The 16,040-nt window shown below is 41.3% G+C and overlaps 1 protein-coding gene across 1 annotated transcript; it reads left to right on the top strand.

Moving 5' to 3' along the window:
* Nucleotides 1–598: 598 nt before the first annotated feature.
* On the top strand, nucleotides 599–1,345 carry LOC127131638 (uncharacterized). The gene has a single exon (XM_051060550.1). The coding sequence runs from the start codon at nucleotides 599–601 to the stop codon at nucleotides 1,343–1,345; it is 747 nt and encodes a 248-aa protein (XP_050916507.1).
* Nucleotides 1,346–16,040: the final 14,695 nt, after the last annotated feature.

Here is a 16,040-nt window from a genome sequence, read left to right as displayed (position 1 = left end):
CTAGAGCTCCTCCAATCTCAGAGGAACCCTTCCTCTGCTACTGCCAACGTCACCCGTGCTGCTGGGGTGACCAGTTCTGATGCTACTGCTAGCACTAATGTCGATCCTCCAATTCTGATGCTGCTGCTAGCACTAATGTCGATCCTCCTCTGGGAACCGCCAGGTGGTCCCCGCGGATCCTGCTAGGCTTGCTGCCGCCTACCCGTGGGGAATGCCTTCCCACCTTGCTGCTAGCCTCACCAGTGGGGGAGCTTTCTTCCCTCACTTGGCTCTGGCCACCGCTGCTGGAAACTCTGGTTTCCCTTGGGTTCTCCCTCCTCTCTACACTTCTCCGGAGGACAACCAGGGCCAGGTGCCTGATGACCTCCCCGGCGATGATGAAGACTACCGAGGCCCACGCCTCCACTTCCAACTGCCCAGCCAGCCTGCTCAAGTTGTGAGCGCAGGCCAGATCCCCGTCCCATTTGGCTACCCAGGGGCAGGATCGGTGCCTATGATGCTGAATTCTGCATCCTAGTATATGCAGGCAGGGGCACCTCAGGCTCCCAATGCTCAACCTAGGATGCAGTACTTTTAACCCCCCACTGCTGCTCAGACTATGCCACCAGGCTTTTCTTACCCGCCAATATGGTTCAACCCGAGCGTGCCAGCGCTAATTGCTCCTGAAGCCTCGCGACCGGCTAGTCAGGTTTCTCCTCCCGTTATTGATCCGGCCAGACCAGCGGATTACCAACGCCTAGAAGACAGAATAAGGGCCATTGAGGGCTTCTCTTCTTTTGGGATAGACGCTCGAGACCTCTGCTTGGTCCCAAACGTGGTGTTACCCCAGAAATTCAAAGTGCTTGATCTCCTCAAGTACAAAGGTCTTAGCTGTCCTCGCAGTCACCTCACTATGTACTGCAGGAAGATGGCTTCGCATATGGATAACGGCAACCTCCTGATTCATTTCTTCCAAGACAGCCTGACTGGGGCTTTCTTGGATTGGTATATGAGTCTGGAGCGCTCGAAGATTCGATCATGGAGAGACCTCTCTGAGGCATTCTTGAAACAATACAAATACAACCTTGACATGGCTCCGACAAGGCTTCAACTACAGAACCAGTCACAAAGGTCTAATGAAACCTTTAAACAGTATGCTCAACGGTGGCACGAAATGGCGTCTAGGGTTCGACCATCACTATCTCATAATGAGTTGGTTGACATCTTCATGGGCACGTTGCATGGGCTGTATTTTGAGAAAATGATTGGCAGTTCATCAACAAATTTCGCCGACATGGTCACAATTGGAGAACGTGTTGAAAGTGGGTTAAAATCGGGGAAAATAACGGACACGACCGCGTCGTAGTTAGTCAATAAAAGACCGCATGGGGGCTTCATGAAGAAGAAGGAGGGAGAAGCAAACGTTGTAATAGCGAAGGCTCGCCCCCGACATCGAGTTCCGACAACCCTTATGCCGTATTATCCATACCAGTACATTTCCGCAACTCAATACCAACAACCGCCTTTCTAATATCAACCGCAGAGAGACAATCGACCATCAACATCCAATAAGAGAAATCCAAACCAACGATATCGAGCACAGAATCGAGGGAACAATTTTGGGAACCGCCCCCAGTTTGACAAAACCCCGGTGCCGTACTCCGAATTAGTCCCCTATCTGGTTCATATGGGGGCAATCATACCAAAGGAATTGCCCGTGGCCACTCCTCCATTCCGCAACAACCACGATCCTAATGCTTCGTGCGCGTATCATGCTGGATTCATATGACACTCCACCAAAAATTGTTGGGCACTTAAGTGAAAAATTCAAGATTTGAGGAGGTAAACACCAAATCCTGACCTTCTCTGAAGAGAAACCGAATGTAAAGACCAATCCTTTGCTGAATCATAGTGGCGCGTCAGTTAACGCCGTGAATAAGGAGGTAAATGCTGAGGTCGTACTGAAAGTTGAAGAGGTGAAGACTCCGATGTTTGTTGTATTACAAAAACTTGAACAATTTGGGTTTTTAGAAGAGGTGCATGAAGATTGTACAATATGTGAGTTTGATCCCGATAGTTGCGAGCAGTTGAAAGGGTGCGTGCATGCACTAATAGACCAAGGTTTGATACAGTTCTCTAAAGCTCAAGCAGCAGAAGAGGTAGCAGTAATTGAACCGATAACAATTGTATACAGGAAGAAGAAGGTTGAAGCTCTTCCCAAGAGGATTCAGCCGATTCATTTCCGTGTCCCAACTCCGTTTCTGTATCAGAACACCAAGGCAGTGCCTTGGAATTATGAGACTACAGCGTATATGGGAGGGAAAGAAATCTGCATTCCTGATACATAGATCGTCAATATCGCTGGAGCAGGAGGCATGACTCGAAGTGGCCGTGTATTCGCTCCTAAATACACTCCTAGGGTGTCTCCAGCATCCACAGTTGTCTCACCTAAAGAGAAGGCAACTCCTACACCGACTCCGCAGGCAAAGACAATTGTACCCGCCACTCCGACTGTGACGACTGCTCCGGTAGTTACGAGAGTTATTGACAATGACAAAGCTGCAGAGGTCGAAGTCTCCAAAGGGAAAGTGTCGATGGTTGAAAAACAACAGTCTGATGATCACAAGAAGAGTATCACATTTGAGGAAAGTCAGGAATTCCTCAAACTGATCAGAAAAAGTGACTTCAAGATTGTTGAACAGTTGAATCAGACGCCTTCCAAATTATCACTCTTGTCTTTGCTGTTGAGTTCTGAGGCTCATCGCAAAGCACTGCGACGTCTTCCAAATTATCAATCTTGTCTTTGCTGTTGAGTTCTGAGGCTCATCGCAATACACTACTGAAAGTTCTAAATACCGCTCTGTGAGAGAATTCTTTACCTTGAATTAATTTTTAATGATAGCAAATTGTGTGATCATCATCCAAATGTTGGTTGTGCATTGCATTACATGATACATTTGTGTTTTTATTATGTTTTCCATCCCACTCTATTGTTGCATAACTGTACATATAAACCTACATTGATACTTCCCTTAAAATAACAATTAAAATGCATTTTATGTCAGTATGCATCAATACATAAGCCTCTGCATCGATACATACAGCATGTGATAAATTACAAAACCTTTCTGTTCAGTATGCATCGATGCATACGAGTCATGCATCAATACATGGAAGGCTAAAGACTCTATGCATCGATCCACACGATCCCTGCATCGATACATGACCAATTGAAACAACCTGTGTATCAATACATGCGCATTAGGCATCGATACATACTAGTGAAATAATCACATGCATCGATACATACGAATTATGCATCGATACATGATTAATAAAAAATTCACATATCTTACAGTATGCATCGATACACACTCTTATGCATCAATACATAAAGCTGTTTTATGTTATAACAGTAACTGTTTTGCAGCATATATAAGACAGGTTATGACAGCAGTGAAAAGAACGAATTCATTGAGGGAAAACAATTGAACACAAGATCAAAAGCAGTGTTGGAGCAATTGTTTGAGAGCAATTAGAAACCTGAAAGAGACTTCATCTTCTTCATCTTCTCAATCACTTTTCTTCAAGAACATTTACACATAACCATTCTTGTTCTTTGGATTAAAGAAGCATCGAGATAACGTTCAGTGGTACGATCAAGGATCTAGCTGTGGTTTGCAGTGGAACGATCGAGGATCTAGCTGAGTTGAAGATTGAAGGGGGTTTCTAGGAAAAACCTATTGGTTTGTCCTTCAAGAACTGGAGTGTTCTTGAGGGTTTGGGAGTCACGTTTGCAGAACATATTCAGCCGCAGCGTTGCGTTTGGAGATCGGGGGATTTCGCAAGCAGGTCGTGGAACCGGTGAATTGTTTGCAATTTCGTGCAGGAAAATCTTGATCGTGCTCAGATCAAGTGAAGGTTCATACAAGAAGAGGTTCTTAGAGTTTAGAATTCAGTCTTTGTATCATAACCTTGTATCAACGGATTCGGCAAAAATTGATAATCAAAGTTCTCAATTTCATTTGAAATTGAGAGGGAGACGTACCCACACGCGAGGACGACGTGGGGAACTTCCTTACCAAATCTCTGCGTATCGTATTCTTACCTTACTCTTCTTTACGCTTTAAAACTATTTTCGCAATTTCAGTTAATGTGTGGTGATTGTTCCTGTTGCAAGACAGCAGTGGCAAGAAAACTTTTAATCAAACTCCATTGCTGTTTATCATCGATCACATACACACCAACTGTTTGACAAAACGGTTAGCTAGATTTTATTCATTGGAAATAGACTTTAATGATAAGTGCATTCAATTAGTTAAAATTCTGGTGTGAATTGTTTCTGTCATTCTCATTAAAATCCAGCAATTAAACTTGTGTGTCCGGCTTTCTAGTAGCGGTTCAGAATAGACGGAAGTCGATTCGGGACTGATTTTTCCGCCAACTTTGAAAACTCTGATAAAGTTTCAAATCCGTTAAATTTCAAAGAGGTGATCTATTCACCCCCCCCCCCTCTCGATCACTAGCCACACCGTCTAACAAGTGGTATCAGAGCGCCGGTTCGCTGGTGCTCTGTGGCTGCCTATAACAGTATGGATTCTGAACCAAAGGGGGCGTATAATAGAGCGCCTATTTTCAACGGTGAAAATTACGGCTACTGGAAAGACTGCATGCGAGTTCATAAAAATTCTGTGGATAGGCTAGTATGGGCTGCCATTGAAAACGGTCCGTTTTAAATTACTATGACTAATGCAGCTGGCGCCATAGTACCTAAACCAGAAGATGATTGGAATGAGAAAGATGAGAAAAAGTGGTCGTGTGATTGGAGAGCTCGAAACATGTTAATTTCAGCACTTGGTGTTGATGAGTATTATCGAGTATCTCATTGCACGACAGCTAAAGAAATGTGGGACGCTTTAGAAGTTGCCCATGAGGGTACTACTGAAGTAAAACAGTCCCGCATTAACACACTCAATCAAGAGTTTGAGCTCTTTCGCATGAAACAAGGAGAATCCATCTCCGACATGCAAAAGAGATTCACTCATCTAACTAACCGATTGAATGCTCTTGGAAAACCTATTTCCAATGAAATTGCTACTAATAAAATTCTCAGGTGTCTTAGCAGGGAGTGGCAACCTAAAGTAACAGCAATCAAGGAAGCCAACGATCTAACAAGACTTACGATTACAACTTTGTTTGGAAAGCTGGAAGAACATCAGCAAGCATTGGAAAGTCTTGAAAAATATGAGAACAAAAGTAAGAAGGAAAAGGAGAAGAAAAGAGACAAAGAGGGAGAGAAGAAGCCAATAGCTCTTGTGGCCTCTAGCTCTAAGTCCTCACGAAAAGAGCAAAGCGACAATGATTCAAGTAGTGACAAAGACTCGGATGATGAGGAAATGGGACTGTTTGTAAGGAGATACAATAGATTCATTCGAAAGAATGGAGTCAAGCATTCCGACAAAAATCTCATGAAGTTTCGAAAACAATCTACAAATTCGAAACAAGAAGAGAACAAGAAGAGTAGAGGAAGAGAATCCTGTTTTAATTGTGGTAAATCTGGACATTATAAAACGGATTGCCCTATAAAGTATAAGGAGCAAAGAAAGGATTCACCAAAAGGGTACAACAAACAAAGAAGAGCGTACATTGCATGGGAAAGTGATAGCGATTCATCAAGCACATAAAGCTCAAGTGATGATGATGAAGCAGCAAATCTGTGCCTTATGGCTCACAAAAAAAATCTGTCCTACCACAAGAAGAAAAACAATGACAAAAAGGTAAAACAAGCCTACTACAATAATTTCTCTTCTATGTCTTTTTTGGAACTAAAAATAGCTTTTGAAAAATTGCATAACGAAGCTGTAGATGCTTTTAAAAGACTATCTTCCGACAAACATATTTTTTCATTTTTGGAAGGTAAAGTAAACAAAGCTGAAATTGAGTTAGAAGCGTTGAAAGCTAGTATTGCAGAAAATTCAAAAATTATTGACATTGACGGATGTAGTAGAGTTAGGTATTGTGACACTTGTTATATTTGGCAAAAAGAGGTAAACACTCTTAAGGTCAAATTAGAGAAAGCGCTACAACCTAAAGTTACTTATGCCGTTGACCCCAAGTTGTTTAAGAAGTCATTGAATCCTCCATATGCAAAATACTCTTTTATTCTAAAGGATTCAATGAACAAGAAACAACAAACACATCATCATGGTTTATGTCATTATTGTTGCCATGCTGGCCATACCATTGAGAAATGCAAATTTAGGAGATTTCTTGTCCCTAAAGGCATTTATCAATGGAAGCCAAAAGGCAACCATGTTAGCACTTACCCACTTGGACCCAATGAAAATTGGGTACCAACTTCTCTCTTTTGATGTTGTAGGATGAGTGCCTTGCCTCCGCAGATAGAAGGTGGTTTCTTGACAGCGGCTGCTCGAGGCACATGACCGGTGACATATCGCTCTTTATAGACTTCAAGGCAAAGAAGAAGGGATATGTCACTTATGGAGACAACAACAAAGGAGCTATACTCGGCAAAGGTAGTGTAGGTAATCCCTCCACCACTACTATTTCAAATGTCCATTTAGTTGAGGGACTTAAACACAATTTGTTAAGCATAAGTCAACTATGCGACATGGGCTACAAAGTGTCGTTTATAAAAACTTGCTGCATAATTGAACATGTTGAACAAAACATTGTGTTTAAGGGTGTAAGAGTAAACAATATCTATATGCTTGACTTGTTTGATGTACCTTTAACAAATACTAAATGTCTAGTCACCTTGAATGATGATTCTTGGCTTTGGCATAGACGTTTAGCGCATGTTAACTTCGATTTGCTAAATAAGGTTGTATCTAAGGATCTAGTAGTCGGTCTACCAAAAATAAAATTTTCAAAAGACCACCTATGTGACGCGTGCCAAATGGGAAAGAAAACAAGGGTGTCTTTTAAATCTAAAAATGTAATTTCAACTTCACGACCCCTTGAGCTTCTCCATATGGACCTCTTTAGACCTTCTAGGACAAAGAGCCTAGGTGGAAATTACTATGGCTTTGTAATAGTTGATGACTACTCTAGATTCATTTGGACTATATTCCTTCATAGCAAAGATGAAACTTTTTCTGCTTTTAAAAATTTTGCAAATCTGTCCCAAAACAAAATGAATTTCAAAATAGTTACAATTCGTAGCGATCATGGTGGTGAGTTTCAAAATTATCACTTTGAGAAGTTTTGTGACAAGTATGGTATTGAGCATAACTTTTCAGCCCCTCGCACTCCACAACAAAATGGCGTTGTGGAGCGTAAAAATCGTGTTTTAGAGGAGTTGGCAAGAACAATGCTTAATGAGGGTGGATTACCAAAATACTTCTGGGCCGATGCTGTCAGCACAGCCTGTTATGTTCTAAACAGAATCTCAATTCGCCCTATTTTAAACAAAACTCCTTATGAACTTTTGAAAGGAAGAAAACCAAACTTGTCACATCTTCACGTATTCGGTTGTAAATGTTTTGTTTTGAATAACGGTAAGGAAAACATTGGGAAGTTTGATGCAAAAGCAGATGAAGGTATCTTTCTTGGTTACTCACTGTCAAGTAAAGCATATAGAGTGTATAATAAGCGTTTACTTACTGTTGAAGAATCTGTTCATGTTTCTTTTGATGAGTCTTATCCGAAAAGTGTCGGAAAAGGTATTTCTTTTGATGACGCAGGTGTATCTACAGAAGACATACTCAAGGAAGCTGTTGAGGAAACTGATCAGTCCAAAACAGCTGCCCATGAGAAGGAGGAAGATACTAGTCATGAAGAAATTGAGGAAGAAAAGACAGCTGAAGTGAATGATCTTCCAACAGCTTGGAGATCCTCAAAAGACCATCCCATTGACAACATCTTGGGAGACATTTCAAAGGGAGTAATGACTCGTTCTAAGATAAGTAATTTTTGTTCTCACTTCGCGTTTGTTTCACAAGTAGAACCTAAGAATGCCAAAGAGGCCTTGATTGATGAATTTTGGCTAATGGCCATGCAAGAAGAGCTTAATCAATTTAAAAGAAATGACGTTTGGGAACTTGTCCCTCGTCCGCGAGATCATCATATCATAGGCACTAAGTGGGTTTTTAGGAACAAGCTTGATGAAAACGGAGTGATTACTAGGAACAAGGCACGTTTAGTAGCACAAGGGTATAACCAAGAGGATGGCATAGACTATGAGGAAACTTATGCTCCAGTTGCTCGCCTTGAAGCTATACGTCTTTTGCTTGCCTATGCGTGTTCTAAGGATTTTAAGCTTTACCAAATGGACGTAAAGAGTGCCTTTCTCAATGGTGTCATAAATGAAGAAGTATATGTTTCACAACCTCCTGGTTTTGAAAATGCTGAAAATCCAGATCATGTTTACAAATTAAAACGAGCTTTGTATGGTCTTAAACAAGCCCCTCGGGTTTGGTATGAAAGGCTTAGCAAATTCCTGATTGATCATGGATATTCAAGAGGTAAAGTGGACAATACTCTCTTTATTAAACACAAAGGGAAGCACATTCTTTTAGTTCAAGTTTATGTCGACGATATCATATTTGGTTCAACTAACATACACTTGGTCGAAGAATTTTCTAAGGTTATGCAGGGTGAATTTGAGATGAGTCTAATGGGGGAGCTGAACTACTTCTTAGGACTGCAAATAAAGCAACTTGATGAGGGTACAACAGTATGTCAAACAAAATACTGCAGAGAACTACTCAAGCGCTTTGGAATGAATGACTCAAAATCAATCGACACCCCAATGCCTACCAACGGAAATCTAGATAAGGATGAGCACGGTAAGTGTGTAGATGTCAAAAGGTTCAGAGGTATGATTGGATCTCTCTTGTATCTTTCTGCTTCTAGACCTGATATCATGTTTAGTGTTTGTATGTGTGCACGCTATCAATCAAATCCTAAGGAATCGCACCTAAAAGCGGTGAAGCGCATATTTAGATATCTTCACGGAACACCTAAATATGGGCTTTGGTATTCCAAAGGAAGTGATTGTAGCTTAGTAGGGTACTCCGATTCTGATTTTGCTGGCTGCAAATCAGATAGGAAAAGCACAAGTGGTAAATGTCACCTGTTTTCAAACTCCTTGGTCAGTTGGCATATCAAAAAGCAAGTTTCTGTGGCTTTGTGAACTGCAGAGGCAGAATATGTTGCAGCCGGTAGTTGTTGCGCTCAGTTTTATGGCTGAAACAACAACTACAAGACTTCAACATTCAACTCAAACGTATTCCTATCAAATGTGACAACACTAGTGCCATAAACCTTACTAAAAACCCTATTTTACACTCACGCACTAAACACATAGAGATTAGACATCATTTCCTTCGTGATCATGTTGAAAAAGAAGACGTTGTCTTTGAGCACGTTGATTCCAAAAATCAACTTGCTGATATTTTCACTAAACCATTGGCAACGGAACCTTTCTTCAACATTCGTCGCGAATTGGGAATCTTAGATCTTTCTCAATTGATGTCATAAGCATGTTACCTCTTAATTATATTATGCCTCACCATGGTTGATAAGAGCTGTTTTAGATGTCAATTATCCATCACAAGAGTTCTCCAACAGAGGTATTATCAATCCTTTCTACAATTTTCTTATTGCTAAGTGATTGTGTATGTTAGAACAAATGTTCTTACTCTAGTTGATATAAAATTTGATTGCATATACTCCTTGTCCATATTGTGTGCACATTAACAATCTGACTTCTGAATCTCTCTTGAGCATAATCATCATGACATAGTGCATAATGCATATTCATACTGCATCAAAATTCATTAAAAGCTAGTTCAGCATCAGTATGCATCGACACAAACGAAGCAAGCATCGATCCATACATTCTGAAATTCAAATTTTTTAAAAACTGCTTTAGGATGCATCGATGCATCCATCGCATGTATCGATACACATGCCCATTGTGAATATTTGGCATCGACGCATGACCATCTGCATCGATACATACTGATGTTATCTGAATTAAATGCATTTCTTTCTCTCTCATGCATCGACACATCAGCCAATCATATCACTTCCTATCTCAAGACTTCATATCATCTGCCCTCAAAAACCCCAAAACCAGTGGCTAACCCTAATCCTCCTCATCTTCACTCTCTCTCTAAAACCCTAAATCTCACATCACCATGCCTCCACGCACTATTCCAGCCAGAGCCAAAGGAAAAGGAAAGGGAAAGGAAACAGCCGGTACATCTCAGCAACCACCAGACGTTCCTTCAAATGCCTTAGAGCTACTTCATCCTGCTATTGCTGCTGAATTTGAGGAATCCTTCAAGACAAGGTTAGTCATGAAACCTCACGTCTTTGATAAAACAGATGCTATTCACCTACACCTAAATGAAGTGGTTGAACTCTTACATGCACAAAGACTTGGGTCGTTTCTGTCCACAAAGGATGATTATCATGAGGATTTCATTCGGGTCTTTTATGCTGGCTTACAAACTGGTAGAGGCTATATGTTCCGGTGTTCTATCGGAGTCAGAACATATACCTTTGAAGCCTCTGATTGGGAAACGGTATTTCAAATGCCGCCTCCTTCGATGGCTTTCAAGTCCTGGCATGACCTGCATTTTGATCCTGAATTTGACATGAAGGACTTTACTCCATCTATCCTAAAGATAGACAGACCGTTGAGTGATGATGAACACGTCACGTCTGGTATGATCAAGCAAACTCCGCGTATTCTTCACTGGATTATTACACATATTCTGCGTCCAACAAACAGTGGACATTCGCGGTTGGACAGGCCCAGCATACATCTTCTCTACATTTTGCAAAATAAGGTGTTCTTAAATTGGGCTAATTACTTTGTAAAACGTCTATTTTTCGTGCGAGACAGCTCCAAGAATGTGGCTCTAGGTTATGCCTCTCAAATAATGAAAATTCTTAAGTTTTGGAAAGTTGCAATACCTGTTGTTCCTCTCCTATCTCCATCTGCTGCTCAAGAGTTTGACTCTGCCACTCTATCGCATATGGGATATCGGTGGGACAAGGACCGCAAATGTTTCTATTTCTTCGAAAGAAAATCCAAAACCAGAATTTACAACTTTGACGTGCCCTCGGAACGCATCCATGTTGCTGAAGATCAGCCTGATGAAGAAATGCAGGATGCGGCTGAAACAGATGCACCACAAGCTGAGGCCAATGCTGGTTGGGGTGATTGGGTGCCACGAAGGTGGTCTCCTACCAACTATGTACCTGAACCTACAGCCCCTCCATTCTCCGGTGGTACTTCAGCCTCAACACCAAATGCGGACATCACTCATATGCTTCAACAGATGGAAATTGTCAACAAAGAACGCCATGAAGAAGCACGGTACTGGCATGTTCAACAATCTGAATGGCACAACGAGCATCGGGACTGGCATGATGAGCATACACGGATGTATCAGAATCAACACGCTTGGCACCAAGACTTGGTTAAATGGCATCAGGTTTTCTACAACGAAATGTCCGGTTTTATGGACGACTGCCGTGAAAATCCTGGTATTATGGACAGCTTTAGAAGCATTGAAGTTCAGAACCGATTTAGGCAATACTCCTTCATGGGCCAAAATCCAGACACAATGCCTCCTCCTCCGCCTCCGCCAAGCTACAGAGATCCTGACAGACATGATGAGGAGTCCTATGGTGGCCACAATCCAAATTAACCAACCATCTTTTCATCTCACTGCATTTCATGTCATATTGCTCAAGTTTTATTTTGTTGCACAATATATGGTTTAGCTTATGTAACTCTTAAACTCGTTCGTATCTTTAAAATGCTTTTCTATTTCTGTTTATCTCTATTGTTATTGCCCTTATTCGTCATTCTTTGTGAATGATTCTTTACTTTGAAGCTTCATTCTTTGTGATTGATAGCCTGTTATCCATTTTTTGCCATGTCCTGCTACACTATGCTACCTTGATAAATCTGTTTCTTCCTCTTTTTGATGTTGACAAAGGGGGAGAAAATGCAGATATGCACAAACTCAGGGGGAGTATCACACATCTTGCCAAGAATTTGCCATCATCAAAAAGGGGAAGTTTGTGAGAGAATTCTTTACCTTGAATTAATTTTTAATGATAGCAAATTGTGTGATCATCATCCAAATGTTGGTTGTGCATTGCATTACATGATACATTTGTGTTTTTATTATGTTTTCCATCCCACTCTATTGTTGCATAACTGTACATATAAACCTACATTGATACTTCCCTTAAAATAACAATTAAAATGCATTTTATGTCAGTATGCATCAATACATAAGCCTCTGCATCGATACATACAGCATGTGATAAATTACAAAACCTTTCTGTTCAGTATGCATCGATGCATACGAGTCATGCATCAATACATGGAAGGCTAAAGACTCTATGCATCGATCCACACGATCCCTGCATCGATACATGACCAATTGAAACAACCTGTGTATCAATACATGCGCATTAGGCATCGATACATACTAGTGAAATAATCACATGCATCGATACATACGAATTATGCATCGATACATGATTAATAAAAAATTCACATATCTTACAGTATGCATCGATACACACTCTTATGCATCAATACATAAAGCTGTTTTATGTTATAACAGTAACTGTTTTGCAGCATATATAAGACAGGTTATGACAGCAGTGAAAAGAACGAATTCATTGAGGGAAAACAATTGAACACAAGATCAAAAGCAGTGTTGGAGCAATTGTTTGAGAGCAATTAGAAACCTGAAAGAGACTTCATCTTCTTCATCTTCTCAATCACTTTTCTTCAAGAACATTTACACATAACCATTCTTGTTCTTTGGATTAAAGAAGCATCGAGATAACGTTCAGTGGTATGATCAAGGATCTAGCTGTGGTTTGCAGTGGAACGATCGAGGATCTAGCTGAGTTGAAGATTGAAGGGGGTTTCTAGGAAAAACCTACTGGTTTGTCCTTCAAGAACTGGAGTGTTCTTGAGGGTTTGGGAGTCACGTTTGCAGAACATATTCAGCCGCAGCGTTGCGTTTGGAGATCGGGGGATTTCGCAAGCAGGTCGTGGAACCGGTGAATTATTTGCAATTTCGTGCAGGAAAATCTTGATCGTGCTCAGATCAAGTGAAGGTTCATACAAGAAGAGGTTCTTAGAGTTTAGAATTCAGTCTTTGTATCATAACCTTGTATCAACGGATTCGGCAAAAATTGATAATCAAAGTTCTCAATTTCATTTGAAATTGAGAGGGAGACGTACCCACACGCGAGGACGACGTGGGGAACTTCCTTACCAAATCTCTGCGTATCGTATTCTTACCTTACTCTTCTTTACGCTTTAAAACTGTTTTCGCAATTTCAGTTAGTGTGTGGTGATTGTTCCTGTTGCAAGACAGCAGTGGCAAGAAAACTTTTAATCAAACTCCATTGCTGTTTATCATCGATCACATACACACCAACTGTTTGACAAAACGGTTAGCTAGATTTTATTCATTGGAAATAGACTTTAATGATAAGTGCATTCAATTAGTTAAAATTCTGGTGTGAATTGTTTCTGTCATTCTCATTAAAATCCAGCAATTAAACTTGTGTGTCCGGCTTTCTAGTAGCGGTTCAGAATAGACGGAAGTCGATTCGGGACTGATTTTTCTGCCAACTTTGAAAACTCTGATAAAGTTTCAAATCCGTTAAATTTCAAAGAGGTGATCTATTCACCCCCCCCCTCTCGATCACTAGCCACACCGTCTAACACGCTCATGTGATGCAAGATATCACAGTCGATCAATTTGACGACGTGGTTGCCAACATCACCACTAGTAGGTATCTGGGATTTAATGAAGAAGAGCTACCTCCTGAGGGGAAGGCCCATAACAAAGCACTACATATTTCGTTCATATGTACTGACTCTCTCTTATCCCGAGTCTTTGTTGATACTGGATCCTCGCTTAATGTATTGCTAAAATCTACATTAAGCCAGTTATAGTTTAAGGGGCTCGAGATGAGAACCAGTGCACTGATCGTTAGAGCTTTCGATGGTTCCCGAAGGTAGGTAATTGGGGAGGTCGATTTGCCGATTTGTGTTGGACCTCACCGGTTTGATATTACTTTTCAAGTCATGGACATCAATCCAACCTACAGTTGTTTGTTGGGTCGACCATGGATTCATGCCGCTGGGGAAGTCACTTCTACTTTGCATCAGAAGCTGAAGTACTTGATAGATGAGAAGCTGGTAATTGTGTGTGGGGAAGAAGATTTGTTGGTCAGTGAACTCTCTTCCTTCAGATACGTCGAAACAAATGAGGGGATCGTCGAGGTTCCACTCCACTGCCTAGAGTTTGAAGATGTCAGTTCCGTATCTGCCAACAATCAATCATCCGCTACTATCCTAACCTCAGCGAAGAGTTCCAAGAATACATTGGAGAAAGGCCCGCTTCCCGGTTGGGGTAAGGTCGTCAATGTGGTAGAAAAGCGCGACAGGTTTGGTATCGGTTATCACCCAGCAACACGCAAGGTGAATCCAAAGAAAAAGCAATTCAACCCGGTCAAGATCAACAGCGCTGGCTATCAAAATGAGCATACCATAGCAGTCATCGGAGAGTCCAGTGGTAGCAAGCCAGGGGCACGCAACCTTGTTCGCAGATGTCCTCCAGGATTCAAGCTTCCCAATTGGACGACCACCGTGATACCTATGGTGTACTCGGAAAAAACGTAATGCATTTTGCTTTATCCGTCCCTCGTCCCTGCCCGAGACGAGAGGATAGCTTGTAAGGGCCCCCATGTTTAAAAGTATTATGTGAATAAATAAAAGCACTTTCTTGCATGCAAAACTCATCTTCCTTTTCTTTCAGTTATTTTTCGTTTTCACTAAAAACAACAAAATGGAAAAAGATTTCTTTTTCTTTTTTCCACTTTTTCTAAAAAAAAAAGAAGCATACTAAAATAAGCTCATCATATGCAGAGGAAATAAAATCACTGATTACAACATGGCTAAAATCAACTATGAATCTGGACTTCCAATCAACCGAGCTGAAGATGACAGTGAGGAAGATTGCGAATTACCAGCTAAACTAGCACGACTCCTTGAGCACGAGGAGAAAGAGATTCAGCCATACAAAGAACTAGTGGATGTCATTAATTTGGGTTATGAGACTGACAAAAAAGAGGTGAAAGTAGGGGCATCTCTCGCCACGCATGTACACTCCGAGTTGGTAGATCTGTTGCGTGAATATGTGGATGTCTTCGCCTGGTCGTATCAGGATATGCCAGGGTTAGACACCAGCATTGTTGAACATCATCTACCGCTCAAGCCCGAATGTCCTCCAGTTAAGCAGAAGCTCAGAAGGACCAGACCTGATATGGAACTCAAGATCAAGGAAGAGGTTAAAAAGCAGCTAGATACCAGCTTCTTAGCCATTTCTGAGTATCCGCAGTGGGTTGCTAATATCGTTCTAGTTCCTAAGAAGAATGGTAAAGTCAGAATGTGTGTAGACTATCGAGACCTCAATAGAGCCAGTCCAAAGGATGACTTCCCTTTGCCTCATATTGATGTTTTGGTTGACAACATAACTCAATTCTCCATCTTTTCTTTCATGGATGGGTTCTCCGGGTACAATCAGATAAAGATGTCACCAGATGATATGGAGAAGACAACCTTTATCACACCTTGGGGAACTTACTGATACAAAGTCATGCCATTTGGCGTGAAGAATGCAGGGGCAACATATCAACGCACCATGGTAACACTCTTTCACGACATGATTCATGAAGAGATTGAGGTTTACGTGGATGACATGATTGCCAAATCCAGAACTGAGGAAGATCACTTGGTTAATCTGAGGAAGTTATTTGTCAGACTCCGAAAGTTTAAACTGCATCTGAATCCAGCCAAATGTACTTTTGGAGTCCGATCAGGTAAACTTCTGGGTTTCATAGTCAGTCAGAAAGGTATTGAGGTTGATCCCGACAAAGTTCGATCGATCCAAGATATGCCAGCTCCCCGAACAGAAAAAGAAGTCCGAGGTTTCCTTGGGCGACATAATTACATCTCCAGATTCATATCTCGCCTG

This window comes from Lathyrus oleraceus, chromosome 3 (assembly GCF_024323335.1).
Source record: "Lathyrus oleraceus cultivar Zhongwan6 chromosome 3, CAAS_Psat_ZW6_1.0, whole genome shotgun sequence".
NCBI classification, from domain to species: domain Eukaryota; kingdom Viridiplantae; phylum Streptophyta; class Magnoliopsida; order Fabales; family Fabaceae; genus Lathyrus; species Lathyrus oleraceus.
The sequence above is the reverse complement of the archived record's forward strand: the minus strand, read 5'-3'. Positions and strand labels throughout refer to the sequence as shown.

What these genes read in the sequence shown, in the direction of transcription:
- LOC127131638 (XM_051060550.1), top strand. Translation starts at nt 599, where the DNA reads ATGCCACCAGGCTTTTCTTACCCGCCAATATGGTTCAACCCGAGCGTG.